Source organism: Arachis hypogaea, chromosome 9 (assembly GCF_003086295.3).
Source record: "Arachis hypogaea cultivar Tifrunner chromosome 9, arahy.Tifrunner.gnm2.J5K5, whole genome shotgun sequence".
Taxonomy (NCBI): domain Eukaryota; kingdom Viridiplantae; phylum Streptophyta; class Magnoliopsida; order Fabales; family Fabaceae; genus Arachis; species Arachis hypogaea.
Window position 1 is genome coordinate 19246228 of NC_092044.1, and position 25547 is coordinate 19271774.

The following is a 25547-nucleotide window of genomic DNA, read 5'->3' on the forward strand; positions in this document are numbered from 1 at the left end:
AGAAATATCCTTAAGCAATTTCAGAACCATATTTATCCTCTATCAACCATTTCTTTTTCATCAGGTTCTACAAAAATATTTGCACAACAACCATAAAAAACAAATTCTCTTTCCAACTTTCACTGGAAAATTGTTTTAATAAAATAGATAAAACATCTATTTTGTAAAGCAAATATGAATTAAAAATACAAAGTAAATAATTTCTTCCGTAATATTCCATACTTTCAAGAGGAAATAATGTCAATTCCAAATTATTTCAATACAAAAGTCCCATCGCACATATTCAATAATATCAGTATCAGTTTTGCTTTTTTCTTTTTCTTCACACATGAATCTGATATATATCACTTGCTAAAACATTTAGCTGAATTCCAATCAGATAGTAATTGATTGACAAATTTAATTGAACAAATCATGAACATTTTTGTATCAATACAAATGGGAGTTCCATAATATTCAATCACTAACTAATTTCCCATTTTCATTCAAGAAAAAAGAAATAAAGACAACATTACATAATACTAACTATTGAACTAAATTAGAGATGATAAAAAGAACTCACAGGCAAATAAAAAAAAATCCTGATTTCAGGCTTTGAAACCACAAAAATTCATCCAGCTTTTCTATTGTTCCTTTTTGCTAGAGAGACCAAAACGCAAAAAAATAAAATAAATTTTATCTCATATTACAAAAAATGAAAGACTGCAAATTTAATGGATAAAGAATGTTAAACCAATTATAATTAAAATTTATAGAAGTGTAAAAATTAGCTAAACTATTTGATTTTTTACTTCAAATTTTGTATTAAATAATTACTACTAACATGCATACAAGAAATAGCTTGGGGAATGTTTTAAGAAAAAAAATTAAATAAATTTTATGTCAAAAAAGACATTAAACATCAAAGAAAAATAGAAAAGAAAAAAGAATCAATAATTAATTCAAATAGAACAAAAAAATTATATCCAAAAAGATTAGTAAAAAAACATATGAATTAATAAGAATAGTAATTTTAAATTACACTAATACATCAGCCTTCTCTACCTAAAGTAACAACTAACCAATATACCCTATCCCTTTACAAAGATACTTATCATTGATGAAATCAAAACAAAAGCAAATGAACTAAACTTTAATTTCTTATGAGCTTCATTGATAAAATTTTTCAATATTCCTTTATTTGGTGAGTATTATTCATATAACTGAAATATGATCAAGTAATAATCATGTGTTTAGATACAATGCTAATTTATAGAAAGTAGTAACAAAAGAGTAAGAATAATAACACTTTTTTATATTAAAGAATGTTGCTGCATTATTACTTTTATATGATTGAATTCATTTGCTTAGTTTAAGATTTTAGAATACTGGATTATAGAATCATTCAAACAATAGTTGTTGTTAGTATTCAAATTTAATCTATATGAATAAAAATAAATCAATATAGCAATTAAAAGGTAGTAGAAATACTTACATCAAATACCTTGGACTCCAATTGTTTTTGTTTTGCATTTCTCATCGATTCACCAAAGAGTATTGCCTACTCATCATAATTTTCAAAGATATCACTACAAAAAAAAGTCTATGGTCACGGTAAAAAATCGTGACCATAGCTAGTGAAAAGGGTGACCATAGATCTATGGTCACGGTTTTGGACCTATGGTCACGGTTTTTTACCGTGGCTTATTCTCTCGTGGCCATAGGTCTATGGTCACGATTTTTTTATCTATGGTCACGGTTTCTATTTTCAAAATCTGACACTTTAGGCCACGTTTTTTTACCGTGACCATAGTCTTATCTACGGTCACGGTTTTCACCGTGACCATAGCCTCTATGGTCACCCCTCCTTAAAACCGTGACCATAGATAAGGCTATGGTCACGGTTTTCACCGTGGCCATAGCCTCTATGGTCATCCTTCTTTAAAATCGTGACCATAGCCTTATCTATGGTCACGTTTTCACCGTGACCATAGACTCTATGGTCACCCCACCTAAAACTGTGACCATAGCCCTATCTATGGTCACGGTTTTTGCCGTGACCATAGCCTCTATAGTCATCCCTCCTCAAAACCGTGATCATAGCCTTATCTATAGCCACAGTTTTTTGCCGTGGCCATAACTCTATGGTCACCCTCCTTAAAACTGTGACCATAGGAATATCTATGGTCACGATTTTTCACCGTGGCCATAGCCTCCCAAAATCGTGACCATAGATCCCTTTAGGCCACCTCTTAAAACAATGACCATAGACCCTTTTAGGCCACCCCCAAAACCATAACCATAGACCCCTTTAGGTCACTCCCCAAAACCGTGACCATAGATCCTTTTAGGTCACCCTTTTTTGAAAAACTGTGACCATAGCCCCTTTTTGGTCACTGTAAAAAACCGTGACCATAGACCCTTTTAGGTCACCCACAAAACCATGACCATAGCCCTTTTAGGCCATCCCCCAAAACCGTGACCATAGACCCCTTTAGGCCACCCCCCAAAACCGTGACCATAGACCCTTTTAGGTCACTCTTTTTTAAAAAACTGTGACCATAGACCCTTTTTGGTCACTGTAAAAAACCGTGACCATAGACCCCTTTAGGTCACTCCTCAAAATCGTGACCATAGACCCTTTTAGGCCACCTTTTTTTAAAAAACCGTGACCATAGGTACTGTATGGTCACCCTTTCTAAAAAAACCGTGACCATAGCCTTTTTTTGTCACCCTAAAAAATCATGACCATAGAGGGTCTATGGTCACGGTTTTTTACCGTGACAAAAAAACCGTGGCCATAGACCCAAAATGTTGTAGTGTATATTGAAGATTATACCAAAGTTCACTACCACACCTTAATTAACAACATATCTCCTTTAAGATGAATGTTGAATAAATTACAATTGTTGAATAAGATAATTCGAAGAGATAGTTTTTCACACAACAATAACAAAAGAAGAAGGCGTTTATCCCATTACTGACATAGTTGATTTGCCCTTCACACAATTAATGCAGGAAAAAACTTGTTATCACTTATTTGCACCATAATAATATTACTAAAACATAACTAACCGCTTAATTCGTTCATTTATTTGTTTACTGCAAAATAGATTTTAATGAAAGACATTATTACATCTAGAAACAACAATATTTCTGCAAGATCCAACCTCGTTTTTCACCAAAAAGGTAGAACACAAAAAAAATCATATACTCTACAATATAAAATCCCATATATAGAAAAGTCATAAAATTGAGATAAAATATTCAATTGATTCAAAAGACAAAACAAAAAAGTGGACCAATTTAAGATATAAATGAGTTAAAAACTTACACAATTGAAAATCATTAGACCTCTTGGGCCTGGACATATAGAAACATTTGTAAATTCTCAATTTAGATATTGCAGATTACATGAATGCTAAAACAAATCAAACAAATACAGAAAAATTATTAAAACATAATAATAAGTACCATTCTTTAATAAATATAATGTTAAAGCACAACTAAATGACCGATTCCATGAGCTTAAAATAAATCAAACAAATAAACCCAGAATAAAAACAACTATATTGTAAGACATTATGAAACTATTTATGATCTTATTTGTGAAAATTCAATAACTCATTAATGTGAAGTATCATTGAAACATGCACACCCGTAAAAATACTACTCAACTGGATTACACTTTTGACACCAAGCTTCTTCAAGTCGAGAACATTTTTGGAGATAGGACTGCACCCAACAACAAAATCGATAAACAACAGCAAACACAATAAATCGCTTGCTCAAACAAAGATAAAGACTTTTTCTAAATCATGAAGAAGTTCCCACACAATCCTACCATGTATAAATCTGAAAAAGAAATCTATTAAATTAAAATTGCAGATTGAACAACAGCAACTTGTGTGTGTTTTTTTTGTCAAATTTTTCAATAATAAATTTAGTTATAAACAGATAGAACAAAGCATGGAATGCTTATTAAAACAAATCATTAAAGGACCTTAAGAAACATCAATATTATTGTCTATTAGAATGCTTTACTTACAATGATAACTTTGCAAAAACTTATTAATAGCCGATTCTTTGAAAATGCCATAAAATAAAACAATTGTGTATATTTTCTTTAAATATAATTAATTAAATGATGCATATTCAAATACAAAAGAATAATTAATTTATTATACATGCATACTTGTAGAAAGGAAAAAAAACTACTTAATTTAAAAGAATTCCATATTTACATTAATAAACTGGAGTAGTGCAGAAGAAATAAAAAAATTACTTCTAAGATAAGTGTCTCTGTTGAATGCTTTCTTTTGAGAGTACAGAGTACCGCTTGATGATTCTCACTTTGAAGAGTACATTGTAGTGCAATTATCTTTATCGATGGAGGTGATAATGAATATCAATATAATCCTTTAAACATGCATAGTTCAGAAGAAAACTTAAATAGTACCTCTTTAAAAATAAACTTGCCATTTGCCTTCGTTCCTTTTTATATATCACCAATATATTCTGGATAAAGAAATGAAAAAACTTAAAAAATGCAAGATCTTTCAAAGAAACACTTTTCACGAATTGAGTATTTGCAACCTAAAAAAATTGTACAATGATAAAAATAAATTTTTTATGTATCAATATTTAAAGAATTGAAAAAGAAGCTCATACATTGTTGGATCAAAAGAAGTAATGAACTTACCACAAAAACAATCTCTTCAACCAACAAAGCTTTCATAACAATATCTTTTCACCAATGTTCTCTCTACCAATAGGTTTTTCTTTGCTTGAAATTACTGTCCTCATTCATCCAGTAGTATATTAGGCTTCACTTTTACTATTCTATTCATGAGAAGCACAAAGTGAATATGAAAACAAATTTATAGAAATCAAAAAGCAAGAAAAAATAAAAATCGAATCATAAACACATGATATCCTTTCACAAGATGTGTTCTTATTTTTCAAAGCTATCATACCTAATCTTTCGATGAAGTTTAATGGTCAAAGAAACACTTCATAAATTTCATTGATATTGCGCAATTAAACAATTTATGTGACTATTTTAACTTTTAAAAAGTAAATTATCTCTGCAACATGGCGGATCACAAAATCTCAGATCTCTATGTTCTCTTCACCCGTATGGTCAACTTGCCGCCTCCAACTTTTGTCTTCTCAACAGAAACAGCTCCCAAGCCTATGCCACTATGTTTTCTTTTTTTGCCAGATGCTTTTTCAACTGCAATCGAAAAAGGATTCTTATACTTTATGCTAGAAAATAACAAAATTTAACCCATAATAATATCAAGTGAAAAGACAATAAACATTAAACATAACAAAATAAACATTAAGAACGAATCTTGGGAGGGCATCCTGTGTTAAGCACCTGCTTCACATAAAATAATCCTTCACCTAGCTGTAAGCTGCAAATAAATTACAGCAGAAGAGTCTCAATTCTTAATTGATTTGGAATTAGCACAGATCACATAAACTGTATTTTTCTAGTGTCATTTAAGAGAAATGTATCAATATAAAGGTCTTTTGATAAGATATTTCTTTGGTCCTGTAATAGAAACTAAATGTTACCTGTTAGAACTAAATCTTTTCACTAATAATTATCTTTCCCTCTTTTGGTATACCCCTCTGGTCTTTGCATCCATGCATTTGGGAAAAGCACGGAGGATCAAAAACATAGATGATGAGAGACTATATGTACTTAGCTCTCCCTACTTCACCGTAAGTTGTGCAGTTCTAATATATCTAAAAATAATATAAAAAATAAAAATCAAATACACAAACACAACAAAACTATAGTAACTAAGGAAGATAGTTCTCTGCATCACCAGCCACTAAAATATTTTTCTCCAAAAAACACAATTGAAATTCAGAAAAAAAATATTTTCACAGCTAACCAGTCACGGGGAAGATATTAACACAAAGCCATAATCAATTCCAATTAGCGTTTCCAACAAAACATAGTGTGCAAGCGAGAGAACTAACCATCCTGAGGATGGCTATAATTAACATAACCGAACAATCGGTGAGTGGTCAACTCACATTCGCAAGACCCACCGCCGCCGCTGGCAAAAGAGCGGCTGCAATGCCATTTTGCGATGGAAGCTGTTATGTGGATCCAACAGCGGCATGGCCTCCGCATCATTCTGCTACGTTATCTTTCTCTCTCTCTCCCTTAACCTTCTCTTCTCTGTAACATTGCCGGAGAAGTCTTTTCTTACAGGCGCCATCCCTGCCAAGAATTAACTCTCTCTCATCTTCCCTTCTTGTTTTCTAAACTTTTGTTTTCTCAGTTTTTTAAATTTCGACATTAAACGTGAACATACAAACACATATGAGAATATAGGAGAAAATTAATAAAGGTTTTGAATTTGAATTCAATTAAAATTCCCGCTCAACACTTTTTTCACAGAACTTTTTGAATTGTATTATTTTATAGATTTTTAATGTTGTGCCACATGTCTATCACAGAAAATTCTACTTGTCAATTATACAAACTGCCACTTGTCAAGCAACTAACCTCTTTCTACTCTTCTATTATATATTAATAGATAGATTAATAGAAGATATTACTTTTATTTTCTTGATCCTTCAATCATAATTTATACTAATTTTTGGTTAAAAAATAAATACCAAATTTATAATAGCCTTTTCCGTAACCCAACAATGATCTTTTGCAAATCAATTATTTTTATTGGAGAATAAAAAATTATAATTCTTTTTATTTATTTATAATGTTCTATCAGAATCGATATTAAAATAACAATATTTTTTTAGAAATGTATAAATAACATTTTTTTCTTTTCTATTTTATTAAATATACATTTTTTTCTCTAAAGTTAAAATAATACACAATTTATTCTATTTGACTAAAATACTTTTAAATAATAACTATAATTATATATATAAATTAGTGATGTTTATTTAGTTTATTCAAATAATAGTAATAAATATTTATATTTTATTTATTTTTAATACTTTATCATTAATCATGAAATATATAAAAAATTTAAATTAAATATCTTTGTAAAATGTTAAAATATTTTATTTTATGTAATAAAACATTAAAAATAAACAAAATTTATTAAAACAATAATAAAGATATATTTTATATTTTATTTATTATAATTTGAATCAACCAAATATTTATTACTAATTTATATATATAATTATAATTATTATTGAAGGATATTTAATTATTTATTCAAATGGATTAAGATAATAATTATTGAAGAAACAAAACGGATACATTTTATGAATAAAAGAATGGGGAATGTATATCGACATTTCGCGGAAAAAAAAGAAAGTATTTTTTGAATTACTCTAACACGTTGAATTTTTTTTCTTTTGTTATTAATTTCTCTATAGCCCACAAATAATCGAATTCCACGTATGTAAGAAATGTGGTTCATGATTTTTTCTTTTTTAGCAAAATAGAAAGATTTAAATCGGTCACTTTTTAAGTAAAATATCTAATTATTTAATTATCTAATTAATATTCTATTAAATAGAGAATGAGATTCTTTCAATGCACAAATATTAGTACTTTATGTACTCTATTATATTTAAAAAACATGAAAATTAATTTAGTTGAGTATCATTATTTATTAAATATTAGGACTATATTTTAGAAATATTGCTAAATTAACAAATTTTTCACTAAATTAATTTTTTACCCATATGAGATATGAAAAAGGCATAAGCTGAAACTCAAGAACATTAGAATTTTGAGATTTCTTATGTGTTAAGAGATTGCACAATAATAGAATTAATATTAGGTCCAATAAATGAGATTTATTGGTTATCCTAAAAAAATAATGAGATTATTTTTATCACTCTTCTTATGACAAAGTGTCTATGATAAGAGGTTAAACTCCTTTTTAGAAAAGGGATTCCATCTTAAAGAAAGAGGGGGAGTACAATTACTTTTATTAGAATTATATACCACTCAATAGAGAATATACTTTCTCCTGAAAGTATAAAAGGTTTGATCGTCAAACTAACTTTTCAAAAAAATAGCCTATTTGTATAATGATACAATTCTATAAAGATAGATCTAATGCTTACTTAAATTTTTTATAATCATGTTCAATAAGGATTGTCCTTAAAATAAAATTATGCACTATTGTAGTGGGAGATTTCATATTTTGAGAAAACATGATATTTATTATGCACTAGGTGTATTTTACAAAAGGTCAAGCAAACATGCTCAAGAGCAAAGGTGTTTAAGGTCAAAAGAGTTTTGATAAACACAAATGTGCATTGAAAAAGTATACACATGATTGATTGGCTCTAGTACAAGTAAGAGATTATTGTGATAATAGTATGCCCAAGATCTAATCTATCATGATTGGCTCTCATGCAAGTGAGAGATTGTTGGGAATAAGTAGTATGACCATAATCCAATCAATTACGTGTCAAATAATTTGTTATTGTTATTATATTAAAATATTAATATAATAACGTACTTGATTAAATTTAGATATTTATCATTGTGATAGTGATCATAATATTGAGAGATAAATCTTTTATAATTTAATCTAAATTGTTCTTGGTCATGGGATTATTAAAAAGGACATTAATAATCCAAAAAGATCAATATATATAATGGTCTTCATTGGATGAAGATTAATAAATTTCATTTATTAAATTATATATATAAGTGGTGCATATAGAGATATAACTATTGAACTGACTTACTCTGAAAATTCCTAATGGTTATAATTACCGCATATTTATCAATAGGATATTCTCAAGATAAATATAGTAATAGAGTTCCCTTTGACCTGCGACTATCATAGTAATTAACAATGTATTTATTATACTTTAATTTCAGACACCTAATACCCTAGAGTGCTAGTTGAATGGATATCGGCACTATAAGAAAAGAGAGGTATTTTAACATAATTTTTTTTAACAGTCATAGTTAAGTGTAAAAATTAATATATATTTTTGATAAATATTACAAATGTCAAATTCTCTATGTTTTTTTGATGAATAATTTGATTGTAGAAAATTACTCCTCAATTTTGACACTCATTTGTTTCCAACTTACTCCATTATTCTTTTTTTTCGTTAAGCTCCATCAATTTTGGCATCACACTGCTCTCAGTTTGGGATCATACTACTCATTCTTCATTTTCAAAATCTCAGTTTATTTTTTAGTTTCAAGATCTCATATCATTCTTTGTTAAAAATTTTTGTTGAGAATTTTTTTATGATCAAGTGTCAAAATAAATAGTATTTTTGACGGTTAATAAGTATCACAAAAAATATATTCTCAAATTTTTTAAACAAATTATTTTTTACGGCCAATATTTATCAAAATAAGATTTGAACTTTTTTTACAATTACTTATATGTTAAAAATACTATTTTTGACAAAACTTTTATTAACATATTTTCATAGTTAAAATAGTGTCAAATTTTATTTTTTTGACGATTTTTAATTTTTTTGACACATAATAATCCTAAAAAATAATCTATATTGTTGTAGTGCGGGTATGATTTAAATACTTGTAGAATTAATGATTAGTCAATAAGGAATTCGTCAACTCTCGGTAAAGAGTTTGAACTCTATGATTATAATGACTGAGATGAATAAAACCTTAGTTAAAGGGATTGAATGAATGAAGAAATGAGTTTCTTAAGTCATTCACAGTTCATTATAATAATGGTAACAAGTTAGAGTTTGACAATTAAACCATACTCTAAGGATTAACCAAGAGCTGGAAAGATAGAAGGAATTATACTTTGTTCTTCTAAGGTTCTTAGTAAAAATATATTACTTCATACTATCAAGTCATTGAGGAGTGTTGCTAGACGCCAACCTTGATTAGTAAATTTAGTATGACTAATTTACTACCTGCTTAGTATTGAATCTATGGGGTCACACACTAACGAGTATTCTAATCTTTGCTATAGAATTATTTAATTATTATTTTGATTTGATCAAATAAATATTTATATTAATTTAAAATAGAATATTATTATATTCTTTGCTAGCACCAAAAATATAATAATAGTATGATAATTGAGAATATTAAATGAGATTTGAGAGTAATTAGTTATTCTATTTCTAAATTTGGATGAGATCCTAACTGATTCTATTTCAAATTAAGTTATGATATGATTCAAAAATTTGAAGGATTCAGATTTAGAATTTCACGATATAATTTAAATTTGAATTGAGATTCAAATTTAAAATCAGTAACAAATCTCATACTATATATATGAATGCCAAGAGTAGAGGAAAGTGATGGAGACGAAAATAAAACACAAGGATTTTATTGCTTTACCTCTACGCACATAAACGTCGTATGTGAACCTAATTCTTGGAGAAGAATTTTATGGTGTGCAATGAGTTGCAAGAGATTTCTCAATTTAGATCAGATGTCCATTGGTCAAGGAGTTGACAACAAAGGATAGTTTCGGTGTGGATACACATAGAGTCTTCGTACAATCGAAGAATAAAGTTTTTACTAAAGCGTCTAAAGGTATTTAGATCTGAATATCTGATCTATATATTATTGGAATAAAGTTTAAGTACAAAATAGATTTTTAGGATTACCTTCTTCTCTTCCGCTGCGTGTTATGAATACATGGTAATCCTTCAAAAATGACATTTCTTTAAAATTCATCATCTTATTTTTATTATTCTAAATGTCTTTTTTATTAGATTGGATCGATATTTTGTTATATCCGATCTAATTCGACTGTGTTTGCCCTTCAAATTTCGTACTCATGTTTTTTATTCAGCTTGAAGGTCAAATAATAAATTTTGATGTTCAAGAAAAGACAATAATTCTATCTTTTTTCGACTTTAACTTATCCATTTCTGCTTCTGTAATCAAAATATTATTTCTATAATCGAAATATTAATAGTCAAAATACTTTTTTATGGAGAAAATTCATTTTTTTACCAAAATATATATATATATCAAAAATAAAAGATTGTCATGATCATAAAACATTTAATAATAGAGTGAAAAATGATTATATATATAAACAAAAGATTGTCATGATCATAAAACATTTAATAATAGAGTCAAAAATGATTTTATTAAAACAAATGATATTGCATGCATGGAATATCTGTTTGCTAGGCGCACTTGGACAGTAATCATTATCCGAGCCATTAAGACAATGCTAAACACCTAGGATTCACTTTGATGTAGTCAAGAAAATAATTAATGCATTAGGTTTATATTATTATATTACTAAAAAATTGGAAGTCATTAATCATGTCATACGTACTTATCTTCTTAACTTTTAAACTTGATAAAAAGAAGTTTAATATTTTAAATTTTTTATGTTTTGATGATAATTAAAAAAAAATTCTTTTTCTCATTTAAAAATTATAAAAAATAATTAGTAGAATAATAATGCTAGGAACTAAAATAGTTTCAATTAAAAACTAGTTAAATATTTTTGGTGAATCCAAAATCTTTACGTGATGTTTATACAAGATATTAGAATGTTTTTTTTTTATAAATTGGATGGTTTTAATTTTTTTTTTAATTTATCATGTTTTAGATATTTAGAGAAAGAAAAAAAAGTGAAGAGACAAAAACTAATTAAATTAATTTCTGTGATTCACGTTGTAATAATATTAAACGTATCTTCTTCTAATTTAAATATAATAAAATATTTAATAACTAATATTTTAAATCATAAATAAAACTAATTATTATATATATAATTAATTAAATTATTCTATTTTTTGTTGATTTGGAGTTGGTTCATATATTTTTCCTTAATAGAATTATTTAAGATAGAATTCCTTTGCATACTACTAATAATAAATCTGCAACACTGGTTCAACATTAATAATGTGTTATTAGTTATATCTGTCATTATGTTCTGCGGTCACAAGTTGCCAATTGGATAGAACCTCTACTTATGAATAAGAGAATCTCACTTTTAATAAAGAGCTTTTTTAATGAGTACATCGCTCAAGAAAATAAATAGAAGAAAACATTTAGTACAATCTTTCGAAAACGAACAACTTAACATTGGAATTATTTATTTATTTATTGTGTATGGCTTAACTAATATATTTAGAGTGATCATCAGCTCTTAAATATAATTTATATACATGTTCAATTTCGAGTTTAAACATCGCCATACACTTACTTTTGTTATAAATATAAGGTAAGTACTTAAATAAAAATAGTAAAAATATTTTTTTATAAAAATATTTTGTTTAAAAATGTAACTTATTTATTTAGTTATATTTTAAATAAAAATAATATTTTTATAAAAAAATATTTAATAACCAAAAAAATTTAACTAAAAATAACCATAACTTATTTTATTTAATATTTATTAATTATTGCGATAATTAATAAATATTAAATAAGATAAATTTTAATTTTTTTTATTTTACTAATATTACCATTTTATAAATATCAAAATCTAATCGTACAATTTATTATTTAAAAATTAAAAATATATATTTTTACATAAAAATAATTATAAAATTTTTATTATAATATCCACGTAAATATATAAAGCTTCCTTGGAAAAGTAAGAACGAACCATGCATTTTCTTTTGTATTTTATATTACTTTTATTTTTCTTGATCCTTCGATCATAATCTATACTAATTTTTGGTTAAATAAATAAATACCAATCATACAATAGCCTTTTCCCTAATCCAACAACGATCTTTATTTTGCAAATCAATTATTTTTATTGGAGAATAAAAAATTCATAATTCTTTTTATTTATTTATAATGTTCTATCAGAATCGATATTAAAAAAAATATTTTCTTAGAGATGTGTAAATATTTTTCTTTTCTATTTTATTAAATATATATTCTTCTTTTCTCTAAAGTTAAAATAATATACGGTTTATTCTATTTGACTAAAATACTTTTAAATAATAACTATAATTATATATAAAAATTAGTGATATTTATTTAGTTTATTTAAATAATAGTAATAAATATTTATATTTTATTTATTTTTAATACTTTATCATTAATCATGAAATATATAAAAAAATTAAATTAAATATCTTTGTAAAATGTTAAAATATTTTATTTTATGTAATAAAACATTAAAAATAAATAAAATTTATTAAAACAATAATAAAGAATTATTATAATTTGAATCAAGCAAATATTTATTACTAATTTATATATATAATTGTAATTATTATTGAAGGATATTTAATTATTTATTCAAATGGATTAAAATAATAATTATTGAAGAAACAGAACGGATACATTTTATGAATAAAAGAATGGGGAATGTATATCGACTTTTCGCGAAAAAAAAAGAAAGTATTTTTTGAATTACTCTAACACATTGAATTTTTTTTTTTTGTTATTAATTTCTCTATAGCCCACAAATAATCGAATTCCACCTGTGCAGGAAATGCGGTTCATGATTTTTTTTTTAGCAAAATAGAGAGATTTAAATTTGTCACTTTTTAAATAAATATAAAAAAAAATTATATCATTTGAATTATAACTCATTACTATAAGATTCATGATCTTATTATTGAAAACTAAATTGATGAAATTAACAATACACGTATCTAATAATTAAGGAATAAATTATAATAATATAATGTAGTAGCTAGTGTAATAGTTCTAATATAGCTGGAGCTTATCCTCATCGTCGATGGTTGGTGGTGTTATAATGACGTCAAAGTCACTTAGAGTCCACTCAGCAACTTCATCGCTGTCACTAACAAATATCTCAGTACCACTATCAAGTGATGTCCATTTTCTTTTAGCTGGAGGAGTGCCTGGATCCTGCACCACGTAAGAGAATAATAATGGAATCAGAAAAAGAAAAAGAAATCATATTCGTATTATTTTATGTTTTTTTTATATATTTTTTATATTTTTTTAGAGATAAAGTTTATTTTTAAATTTTTGTCAATTATTTTTAATATTAAAAGTCCAAGATATACAAGAAAAAAGATTTACACAAAAATAATACATATAACATTTCTTATTAAGAAATATAAACAAAGACTAATAACTAATTTTTAGTTATAATTTTAACTATACTTGTTGAAAATTACTTGTTCATAGGAATTGAGATAAATCTTAAAAATTGTTGAAAGCGGTATGGTGAGATAAATATAATAAAATAATATCATCTGTATATGAGCAAGGACAGGTAGACACAATAATTTCCTTATAAAATACAGTTATTAGGAATCCGGTTGTGGAATCATTGAATCAATCCTTTGAACTTTCTTTTGAAAAAAAATGGCAAGAAAATCTGCTGTAATTTTATATATTATTAAATAATAAAACTTAAAAATTATTTTACCATATTTATGTTTATTATAATTATTTTAAATTTTAGAAATAATTTTATTAAAAGAAAATGCTAGAGGATAACACTTTGTTTAAAAAGAAAAAATAACAAATATTAATTTAAATACAAGATACATATCAAAATGAAAATATTGATTACCTCATATTTTTCTTAATTAAATACTATTATTGTAATATGTACTTATTAAAAATAATTTTTATTCTTACTTTTCTAAATATACCTGCTATATCATCTGAAAGAAAATCTTCGAAAAAAAAAAGATAATTAATTTTTGAAAAGCAACAATAATACCAAACCCGTTATGACTATTAAGACTTCATAAATAGCAAGACAACAAAACATAAAAAGTGTTTTTGAATTTGAAAACATGTACACATGCCCACCCAGTTTTATCCCAAGACACAAATTTTATGTATCTTTTTTATTTTTTAAAAAAGGTAGAACAAAAAGGAATACAGACTTTCTATTTCCTAATTCTATATTTGTGACCTACCCCAATTACTTTTTTTTTTTTTGCCTACGGTATTCATCCGTTCCACAAGATAAGGACTAATTCGTCGCGGATCTGAACTTTATTTAAGGGTTTGTCGCTGGTCAATGGGTTACTGCATGCACAAGATAGGATTCAAAATTCAAATCCCCGACACTTAGCGGACGAGTGAGCTAATCACTCAGACAACCCAAGTTGGTTACCTATCCCAATTACTAAACATTACCTTATTAACCAAGGTAACGAACATCACTATACGATGAATGATATAAGAGATCAAAATAGTGAATTAATTCCAATTATTACTTGGCGGAAACTCACATGCAGATTGCCTTTATATGAAGTTGAGAGTTAAGATTCGTTAGATGAAAATTTAGTCAAAGATGTCAAATTATTAACAATTTTTAATTATCAATTTCACACGAAAATAACTGTATTTGAGTTTTCATCTTTTTCTTACTAACCTGATAGAAGTAAAGCCTACTAGACAAGGCACCAACATCAAGCTCCCATGTCCTTGCATCTCCAACCCAACCATCACCCTTTTTAGTAGGATACCCATACTGACCCCAAATAGGGTGAGGTAGCAACTGAACTATCTCTTGTGCCTGAGGATTACTATATGGGTCACAAGTATCCACTTCATGCTCCAAATGTTTAGCATTCCCTGGTGCACAATAATAGTGGTAAGCAGAGTAAGGGAAATTATCAGTGTCATTCCTGTAAATTTTTCTATCTTCTGCTGTTATATGATATGGTGGGCAATTTCTTTGCCCTGTTGGGCTGCACCATGCTGGGGTTTCAGGGTTGATGATCATCTCACTGTATCTAGTTACATCACTGAGTACATCACCATCACAAGGTGCACCATTATTCTTCCAGCAACTTCCAATGTCAAGGAGGTAGAATTGGCTCTTGGCTCCTCCACCAAGCTTGATGTCTAAGGTTAACCTCACTTTGAAATTTGGTGACTCCGGAAGCTGAAAAGTTGAAAAAACCATAAATTGGTTTAATTTTTTTGCCAACCAAAATTGAATTGAATGCCTAGTTAGAAATTGGTCAATTGTTGCCACTTTTCCAGAAAACATTGAATTGAATGCCTAATTAAACAAATTGAAGTGAAATGGTCTATGTTCCTGATAGATTCTCTTAAACAACCTTCAAATTACAAAATGAAAGAAAAACATTATTGTCCTTTAAAATTAATTGTGTTTATTTAGCATTAACCTTTAAAATATTATGTCTACAACTATATTTAATAATTGTACCTAAAGTCCTAACTAAAAACAAGAGAAAAGAGTATTGCCAAATTAGTATAGTATTTTTTTCTCTCACCTTTATTATTGTAGTTGTTGAACATAATTGATGAATAAATTTCAGACATATCTTTCTTGATCTTAAACTATTGGATCTGAAGGAACTTTGGGATTAAAGTAATGAACAACTACTCACAATTTTGAGCATTCCTCTTGTATCATAATGGTAACCACCAGAAAATCCTTTTGTTGCATCAGCTCTAAGGTAAAGCATCAACCAAGGGTACTTCTTTGAAGTCTTGAGCTTATGCTTGAACACCCAACTCCCAACACTGACCTTCTTCTCCCAAATCACTTCATAGTAAGAAAGACCATCATATCCATCATCATCACAATCAAAACCCAAATCATAAGAACCACTGAACCCTCCACTCATTGTGCCCTCTTTGATCTGTGTCTGTTGATGGCACAAGATTGGTTGGTTCATGCACCCTTTGCCAAAGCAGGGGAACCGGCCGGGGCTATCGAAAGGCGGTACCTTCTTACCATTTTGAGGACACAAGCCAGACTTGGTGTCATAGTTTCCATTCTTGAGCATTATCATCCAAAATTGCCATGGATTTGGTGTGTCCTTAACCTCACATAAAGAACCTAGGTAGAGCTCCTTCTTAGCTGCATAAATGTCAGTGTTGTTGATATCTTGTGGCCCAACACTATCAAATGGTTGCCCAACCCCAAGTTTGTTATCAGCTTCTGTAACCTTGTGTATCAGTTTCCCAGAATCTGGAATCACCAAAGAAGAAAAAAGGAAGAGATTTTTTCAACAATCAATTCCTCATACACCTTGTAGACACCCACATTCAAATTCTTCCTTTTTTTCTTTGAAAAATAATAAGAGAGGAGAATACTATATCAATATTTTTGAAAACAAAATTACTCTTCTCTCTTGTTAGTGTAGTTATTGAGCATAGTTGTTAGATATAATTCTAAACATAACATTTTTACCTTTTTCTTTTGTTTACCCTTGAATTGAGTTGGTTGTTACAAATAACAGAATTCTAAATGAAAACTCAGATTATTTTAATAATAATAATAATAAATAAAAAACTAAAGTTACTTAAGAAAGGGTAAAGGAGTAAAGGACATAAATAACAAGGGTGGTAGAATAGAAAAAAAGAAACATGAGATTAAAAGGGGCAAAAACAAATGAAAATATGAATAAAAGTGATTTTGACAAACCTGAAAGATCAAAGCAATCAGCAGCTCTAGGACTACCCATGAGAGGTGCTTCTTGTCCAACTTCATTGCAGAAGTTCCAACCTTCAAATCCCACTCTCAAACCATCTCTCTTCATTCCTGGGTCTCCCACAGCTGAGACATGGCTCTGAACTCTTGTTATGGAGAGAAACACAAGAAGAAACAGAAACGTAGAATGGGAATGCTGCTTCTTTTCCATGATTGCAATTCCCATTGCCAATGAGATTCTCTATTGGATCAAGGGACAGTGTCTCGTGAGCATTGTTGTTGTTGTTGGAGGGTCTGATGTTATTGTTAGGAGTACCTTCCACTTCCAGACACAGTTTTTTATTTGAAAGAATCTTGGCTTTTCCCTTTCAAAGTACTACTGCCTTTTTTCCGGAACTTGCTATCTGTTATTCACTTATTTCATGTCCTTATTTATTGCTCCTTGAGTTTTAAAATAAATAAATATTTTTTTAGAAACTTTTTTAACTAAAATAACAAGATAATTAAAGCATCTTTAATACTAATTTTAATTTTATTTTGAGTCCTATAAACTTATTTCACTCCCCTCCCATACGAGATGCTAAAATGATACTCCCTTTCTCTCTATTTTATAAATGTATATTTCCCTCCCTTCTAACTTTTAAAAAACATTCTCTTTAATTTATTTTAAACTTTTTGTGTTAACTAATGTTAACTTTATCTATTTTTTAAGAAAAAAATTATTTTTTAAAAAAATACCCATTAACAAAAATTTTATTTTTTATCATTAAATTTTACTTACCAAAATATCCTTTAATAAATTATTCTTTTATTGATTAAATTATATTTTTTTAAAAATTTAATAATTATATTATTGTTTTCTAAAATACCCTTCAATAATTTTTTAATTATTAAATTATAATTTTACCAAAATTTTTGTTAACAATTTTTTTATATTTTACTATTAATTTTTCGATATCTATATATATATTATTTTAACATTAAATAAAAAATTTTAGTAAGATTATTTTTCAATATCAATATATATTAATTGTTATACATATTAACAGTGATAAAAATTTTTTATTTAATGTTAAAATAATATATATTGATACAAAAAAATTAATAGTAAATATAAAAATAATTGTTAACAAAAATTTTAGTAAAATCACAATTTAAAATTAAAAAATTATTGAAGGGTAAGTATTTTAGAAAAAATAATTTAATTATTAATTTCTTTGAAAATATTTTGGTAAAAATACAATTTAATCAATAAAAGAATAATTTATTGAAGAGTATTTTGTTAAGCAAAATTTAATGATAAAAAATTTTTGTTAATGGGTATTTTTTCAAAAAATAATTTATTTTTTCTTAAAAAATGGATAAAGTTAATATTAGTTAACACAAAAATTTTAAAATAGATTAAAGAGGAGGTTTTTTAAAAGTTAGGAGGGAAGGAAATGTACATTTATAAAATAGAGGGGAGGAGAGTGTCATTTTAGCATCTCGCAAGGGAGAAGAGTAAAATTTTCTTTAATATTTATGAAACCATAGGTAAAAAATAATAAGTTAAAATTTAAAATAAAATTTATCACTCAAATATTTAATTTTAGTTCAATTAAAATTTTATATTGATTTTAGTTATTCTATTAATATAGTTTTACGAGTGGTAAAATTTTATTAATTTTTTATCAAAGTAATATCATCTTTCTAAAATGAGATCGATTTTATTTTATCTATTAATTTTAATATATATTTTAATTTTAAATAAATTTATTTTTAAAAATATTAAAAGTGATACTTGAAAAATATTTTATTGAGATGCCTATCAAAAAAAAGGTAATACTAAATTGGTACTCGAAAGATTCTGACGTTGATAAAATGGTATCTGATTTTTATTATTGACAAATAATCCTTGAGAGATTTTAAATTTTGACAAGTGTGTCTCCGAGCTCGCCGGAACACATCTTCGACAAGCACGCTGCTGACATGGCCACCGTATATTACTGAGATGGCCAAAATCCTCCCCAACCCTAATCCCTCCCCTCCCCAACACACTTCCCCTCCCCTTTCCCAATGCACTCTCCCCCTTCTCCCTCCCCCCCCCCCCCAAACGCACTCTCTCCCTTCTCATTCTCCCACATACACTAAAATTTACCAGCAACAAACTACCAAAAATCCTATTCCAAATGAGAATGGCTAAATGTCAGTGTAAAAGGTTTCCCTCTTAGTTTCTATTATGATGGCAATGAAAACTTGAAAATTTGTTCATAAGCTTTACAACTAAAAATAAAGATCTCTCATCTAGCCACATTTTCTATTTCATTATTAAGAAAGTACCAAACTCAGAAGGACCTTCTATATCCAGTATCAAACTCTAAACACAATTCACTCTCTTCCAAAGTGAGTCAGAGATCATTACTTTAATGGCTAAATGCTTACCCTACAGCAATTTCAGAAAAAAAATGAGAAGCCACAAATTATATTCTTTCCTATTATTGTTGTTCTTGTTCTTTTGAGAAGATTGAGAAGCACGACACGCAGAGGCAGAGGCAAAAAAAGCAAGTCACGGTGGAGCCAAGATGGCCGCTGCTTCAACACAGACAGAAGAGGCACGGTAAGACAGCGACTGGCAGCGAGCAGCGAGCAGATACAAGCAGCAAATAGATGTGAGTAGCGAGCTATTACGAGCAGCGAGCTATTGCGAGTGGCGATTGACGATGGGGAGATGAGGTACACCTACCAGCGAGAGGCATGGAGATAAGGCCGATGAGTGAGGCGCTGCTGCTGTTTGTTCTGTTCTTCTGCTTGACCACACAGAGAGAAGTGAGACAGTGCAGGGACGACGCGATAAGATGGCGACTATGCGGCTTTGTGAGAGTGAGAAGTTGAGGCGCCGTTTTGGCCCGTCTCAGAGTGAAAGAGCGAGAGTGTATTGGAGAGGGGGAATGGAGGATTAGGGTTGGAGAATTTTCACTTATTATTGATTTAATTTAATTATTAATTACATCTAAGTAATTAGTCTAGGAATGCTGCCATCTCAACAAAACATGGTGGCCACGTCAGCAACGTGCTTGCCGGAGATGTGCTCCGGCGAGTTCGGAAGTACGCTTGTCAAATTTTAAAATCTTTTAAGGATTATTTTGTCAATAACAAAAATCAAATACTATTTTATCAGCATCAGAATCTTTCAAGTACCGATTTGGTATTTACCTCTATTAAAAAATTATAGTTTATTTTAGGCAGTCATTGTTTGGTCGAATAAACATAGTGGCAAGCAATCAAGAACCACACAAAGCACTGAAATACATTTTTTAATTTTGAAATGAAAGCAGCAATGGTGTTATGTAGGGGATATTGCAAGTAGGCATGTATAATCCTATTGTGGAGGATAGCTGCACTGAAATCAGATGGTCACTATTCAGTGTTTTTCAAAGAGTGAACTACCAATCCGATTCCTGACCATTTTGCAGAATGACAAAGCAACTCCTGATGAATAAAGTAATCCACTTCGGTCCCTGTCTCATACTTCCGTGACACAAGGCGGTCCCTGTGGATGAATCTTCAGTAACTACGAACAGAAAACGCTGAGCTGTCACAGTGATCGTGTGTTAGCTTGCTGATGTGGATGATTGCTGCAGATATGGATACCTCAAATGGTCAGGGGGTTAATTGTCCTCATCTACGTCAACATAAAACGTGGTCGTTTTGAGGGGAGGAGACATTTCACCTTTATTTCACATTGTGCCATTCTATAAAAATCCTTCATTCACCTTTCAGAATTACTAGAAACCCTAGGAGAGAACGTTTTTCACCTTCGTAACCATTGTTTACCTTGGAAAGTTGTAGTGTCGTGTTGACGTTGTTACTGGGGTGGGCATTGATGAAACTGATGTCGTTGTCGTTGACGGAGCTTTGATGGCGCTTGGAGGAGTTCACTCACGGTGCTTGTCACGGTCCAGGTAAGCCGTGTTCTTAATGGACCTCTTTGTCTCTTGTACTTTATGTGGTCCTATTAACTGACTCTGACATACCACCATTTATCTTTACAACTCACTTGTGGTCCTGAACAAAGAAAACATAAAACCTGATTAAGTAATGTCCAACGTGATTACTCAAGGTTGATAATATATTATTTTAAGCACACATTAGAAAAAGCTAGAAATAGAGTCTACTAATTTGGACTGTGGTGAATTTAAAAAAAATTGAAATGCTTGTCTCCCATTTGTTGTTTCAATGTGCCATTAAGATCCTAATGCATATTTATTTTTCGCAGATGTCTAAATATTTAATTATTTTAGTGTTTCATCATGGGGAGAGATTTCAGAGAGATGCTAAGGGAGGTCTCTTCTACATGCATGAAAAAGTGAAGAGATTTCCCCCGTTAGACCTGGATTATATGAATTTTTTGACCTGGTGACATTGTTTAAGGAGTTGGTTTACACAGGGTATAAGGAGATGTTTTGGCTTGATATGAGAGCACCCAACATGGAGGCTGGTCTTCATGCCATTAAGGAGGATATGAAGATTAATTAGATGAGGAAAAATAAGCTTATGAACAGGGACACTGATGAATTGTATATTTATTTTGAACACGAAGAGGATATTCCTGAAGTAATTGAGGATGGTGTGGCCCTTGGGACTATTGTGGTGAGTTCATCATCATCATCCTCCAATGATGGATACGAGACTATAGAGGATGATCCTTACAAACCTCCTCCTCCTAGATATGAGACAGATGACAGCAGCAGTGATGAAGAAAAAAGAGCAAAAAAGAAAAAGATAGGGTAAAAAAAATCAGTGTTAGGTAAGAGAAAAGTGAATGAAGAGGCTGCTGGTTATGAGACAGATGACAAAAGTAGTGATAAAAAACTTAGGAACACAGATGAAGAGGGAAGAAAAAGAGTCTCAGCTAAGAAAAAGAGTGGGGGTAATAAGGCTTCTTCATCTAGCACTAGTCCTAAAATTTCACTAAACACTGCTAAGAAGAGGACATCAATAAAATATGCAGGTATTAGAAGAAGACATATACTAAGGGATGACTTGTCTGATGGGAATGTGCACGATGCATCACATTCCAGGAGTTCAATACTGCTATGGAGAAAATGAAGAAAGTGAATATGGAAGCTTAGGAGTATCTTCAAAGGTTTGAGCCTGTAGTTTAGACTAAGGCTTACTTCAGTCACGATCCCAAAGTCGACAAAATCACGAACAATATGTGCGAGGTGTGGAGCGCAAAGATTGTCGAATACCGGAAAAAATCAATTTTGACGATGTGTGAGGACTTACGGTACTACCTGATGAGAAAAATGGTCACACACAAAAAAAAAAAATTGGAGGCTTATTCTGGTCTGTTGGCCCTAGTAGAACAGAAGAAGTTAGATGAGTTTAAGCCTAAAGACAATAAGTGGAGAGCAATTTGGACTGGAGACAACGACATAATTCTTTTTGAGGTACAAAGGAAAAATCACAAGGTTGGTGTAAATCTGCATTAAAGAACATGTACCTTCAAAATGACCACGTTTTATGTTGACGTAGATGGGGACAATTAACTCCCTAACTATTTGAGGTGTCCACGTCTACAGTAATCATCTACATCAGCAAGCTAATACACGAGCGGTCACCGTGACAATTCAACATTTTTCGTTCATAATTACTGAAGATTCACCAACAAGAACCGTCTTATGTCACAAAAGTATAAGACAGAGATCGAAATAAATTACTTTATTCGTCAAAAATTGCTTTGTCATTTTATAAAAATAGTTAGAAATCGAATTAATAGTTCACTCTTTTTTAAATCGGACGGTTCACATTAGGTAACCGCCACGTATCGCGTAATTGCGTGCTCTCTCCGCCGTTTTTCTCTTCTCCCTCGTAATTGTCTTCTCTCAAAAGAACCATTCGATTTTAACTCTCTCTTTCATCCCTCACTCTTGAAAAACAAAAGAACTCTCAACTCAATATTATTCATCATCACTTCATCAATAAAGTATAATAGAGCAATGTCTATGCACCGAAAAATTAAAGATGTTGATTAGATTGAAAATTACATTGTTCATTATCTCGGTTATCTTAATCATGTACGTAATTATTTGTAAATTATATATATATAAAATATATATATATATATATATATATATATATATATATATATATATATATATATATATATATATATATATATATATAGTGTTTAGGTAATATATTAGTAAGAGTGTCGATAAGTTATATAATTCAAATGGCATAATTTTTCGATATTTATTTATGAGATTGCACATATTTTTTAAATTTTTAGATAATATTTTATTAGATATGTGCTAGTAAAACTAAAGATTTAGTAATAACATTAATTATAATATTAGTAGATAATACTGTATTAGCAATAGCAATAACCAGGGACGGATTTAAGTATAATATTGTAGGACAAGTGCTTTTACTATAATTTGAATTTTTTTTAGTAGTACACGATAATAATATTTATTTGTCTCTATTAGATTATTAAATTTAACTACACAATAATTTTTACTCAATTATTAATACTTAATTGTCAATTTAAAATTTTTTTATTAGATATTCGTTAGAATTATCAATTCTCATATTTAAACGAAATTAGTGTTCTTTTTTAAAAATCAACTCAAAAGATATATTCTTTTTTAAAATTAGCTTTAATTTTTGCATAGCAACTATATTATAATTGAAAGAACTTTTTTAATTATAAATATCAATAAGAGTTGACTTTTAATTGTGTTGGGAAATGAATTTTTAAATAATTGTTTAGTAATATATAGAATGAGAGAAATTTTGGTGATAGTGTTAAAAGAAAAATTACTTAATTTTTTAAAAATATAAAACCTAAAACAATAGAATTTTAAATTATATATTATTATTTAAATTACTATTTTAGTGTTTTAATTTATATATTAGATATTTTAAAGGCTAATCGTATTTTACAATAAAAAAATATAATTATAACAATAATCATACTATATGTACATAAAAAATTATCTGTATAAAATATATATTGAAATATAAAATACACATTAAAAATAAGTTAAACAATATATGTATTTATACACAGATATATAATGGTTAATAGATAATTTAATATTTAATTTTTTATATACACATACTATTTTTATTATAAAAGTTATTATGATGTTATATAAATTTTGTTTCCACTATCAAAATTTTCTGGATTCGTCATTGACAATAACGTTAGTTATATTCTTAGATGTATTAGTAATAACCGTAGTAGTGATCTGTTAATATGTGACAGTAATTAGAAAACACTACAATTCATTAGAATATTTAATTAGTATGTTAGAACTAGTTATTTCGATATTATAATATTAATTAATATGTTATTAGTGTTTTGGTAAAAATTAGAACTAGTGTGTTTAGAATTTATGAATAATTTTATTAATTACAAAACCATGTACCGGGAATAATATAATTAGCATTTTATATTTTCGGTCATGTTAATATTAAATGTTTTATGTTAATGAAAATAAACAATAAAATTTTTGGTAGTTTTTAAAAATGTTACTAATTGTTGGTCGTAGTTAAAATGAATTATTTCGATAATTTTATTAATTAAAATAATAAAAATTATGCATAATTTTATGATTTTAATAATTAAACTAACGAAAATTATGATTGTTTAGGTTTATGGATAACCTAATAATTAAATTGAACTTTTTTGGGTATTGTTAATAATAAAATTAATTATTATAGTAATTAGGGCAAAAAATCATAATAAGCCAATGCCATCTCGAATTTAGTATATAAGCCAAACCAAAAAAGTTTTCAGTAATCCGCCAGAGCATATTTTTATATAATTTGAACTATAGTGGTTCGAACTGCATTTGCTAATAATTCAAACTAGAGCAGTTCGAATTAGCAGTTGACTTTTGTTAATAAATCGAACCAGGTTAGTTCGAATTATGAATGCATGCATGGTTCGAATTATAAAGAGAGAAGACAGCCAAAGTTATTCGAACAAGGCTGGTTCGAATTACAAAATCCCTAATTCGATGAAGGCTGGTTCGAATTAGTGGGAGACAGAGCAGTATATATATGGTTGTAAACGTGAGTTGCTCTCATTAGAGGGTGTAAGATGGCTAGTGAGGAGAGTTTTGTTGTTTTGGTTCACCACAAAGGATCCATTAAGAGGAAAACTCGTTCCGGTGTGAAATTCACAGATAAGGATCCTCTCTGTATTGTCGTGAGTCCTTCGACGAGCTATGATGACCTTGTTAGATCTGTACTGATGAAACTTGGTCA

At 28.6% G+C, this 25547-nt stretch overlaps 1 protein-coding gene and 1 long non-coding RNA gene across 2 annotated transcripts; both read right to left on the bottom strand.

The window, feature by feature from the left end:
- Positions 1-308: 308 nt before the first annotated feature.
- On the bottom strand, positions 309-5699 carry LOC112710609 (uncharacterized). Its single transcript, XR_003156925.3, has 4 exons — positions 5563-5699; positions 5363-5399; positions 4682-5215; positions 309-4497 (listed from the first exon to the last, which is right to left on the bottom strand). It is a non-coding gene; the product is annotated as an uncharacterized lncRNA (long non-coding RNA).
- Positions 5700-13473: 7774 nt separating this feature from the next.
- On the bottom strand, positions 13474-17709 carry LOC112710610 (uncharacterized). Its single transcript, XM_025762894.3, has 4 exons — positions 17280-17709; positions 16237-16823; positions 15249-15764; positions 13474-13756 (listed from the first exon to the last, which is right to left on the bottom strand). Exons 1-4 carry the CDS (start codon positions 17509-17511, stop codon positions 13592-13594), a joined length of 1500 nt encoding a protein of 499 aa, XP_025618679.1. The 5' UTR covers positions 17512-17709; the 3' UTR covers positions 13474-13591.
- Positions 17710-25547: the final 7838 nt, after the last annotated feature.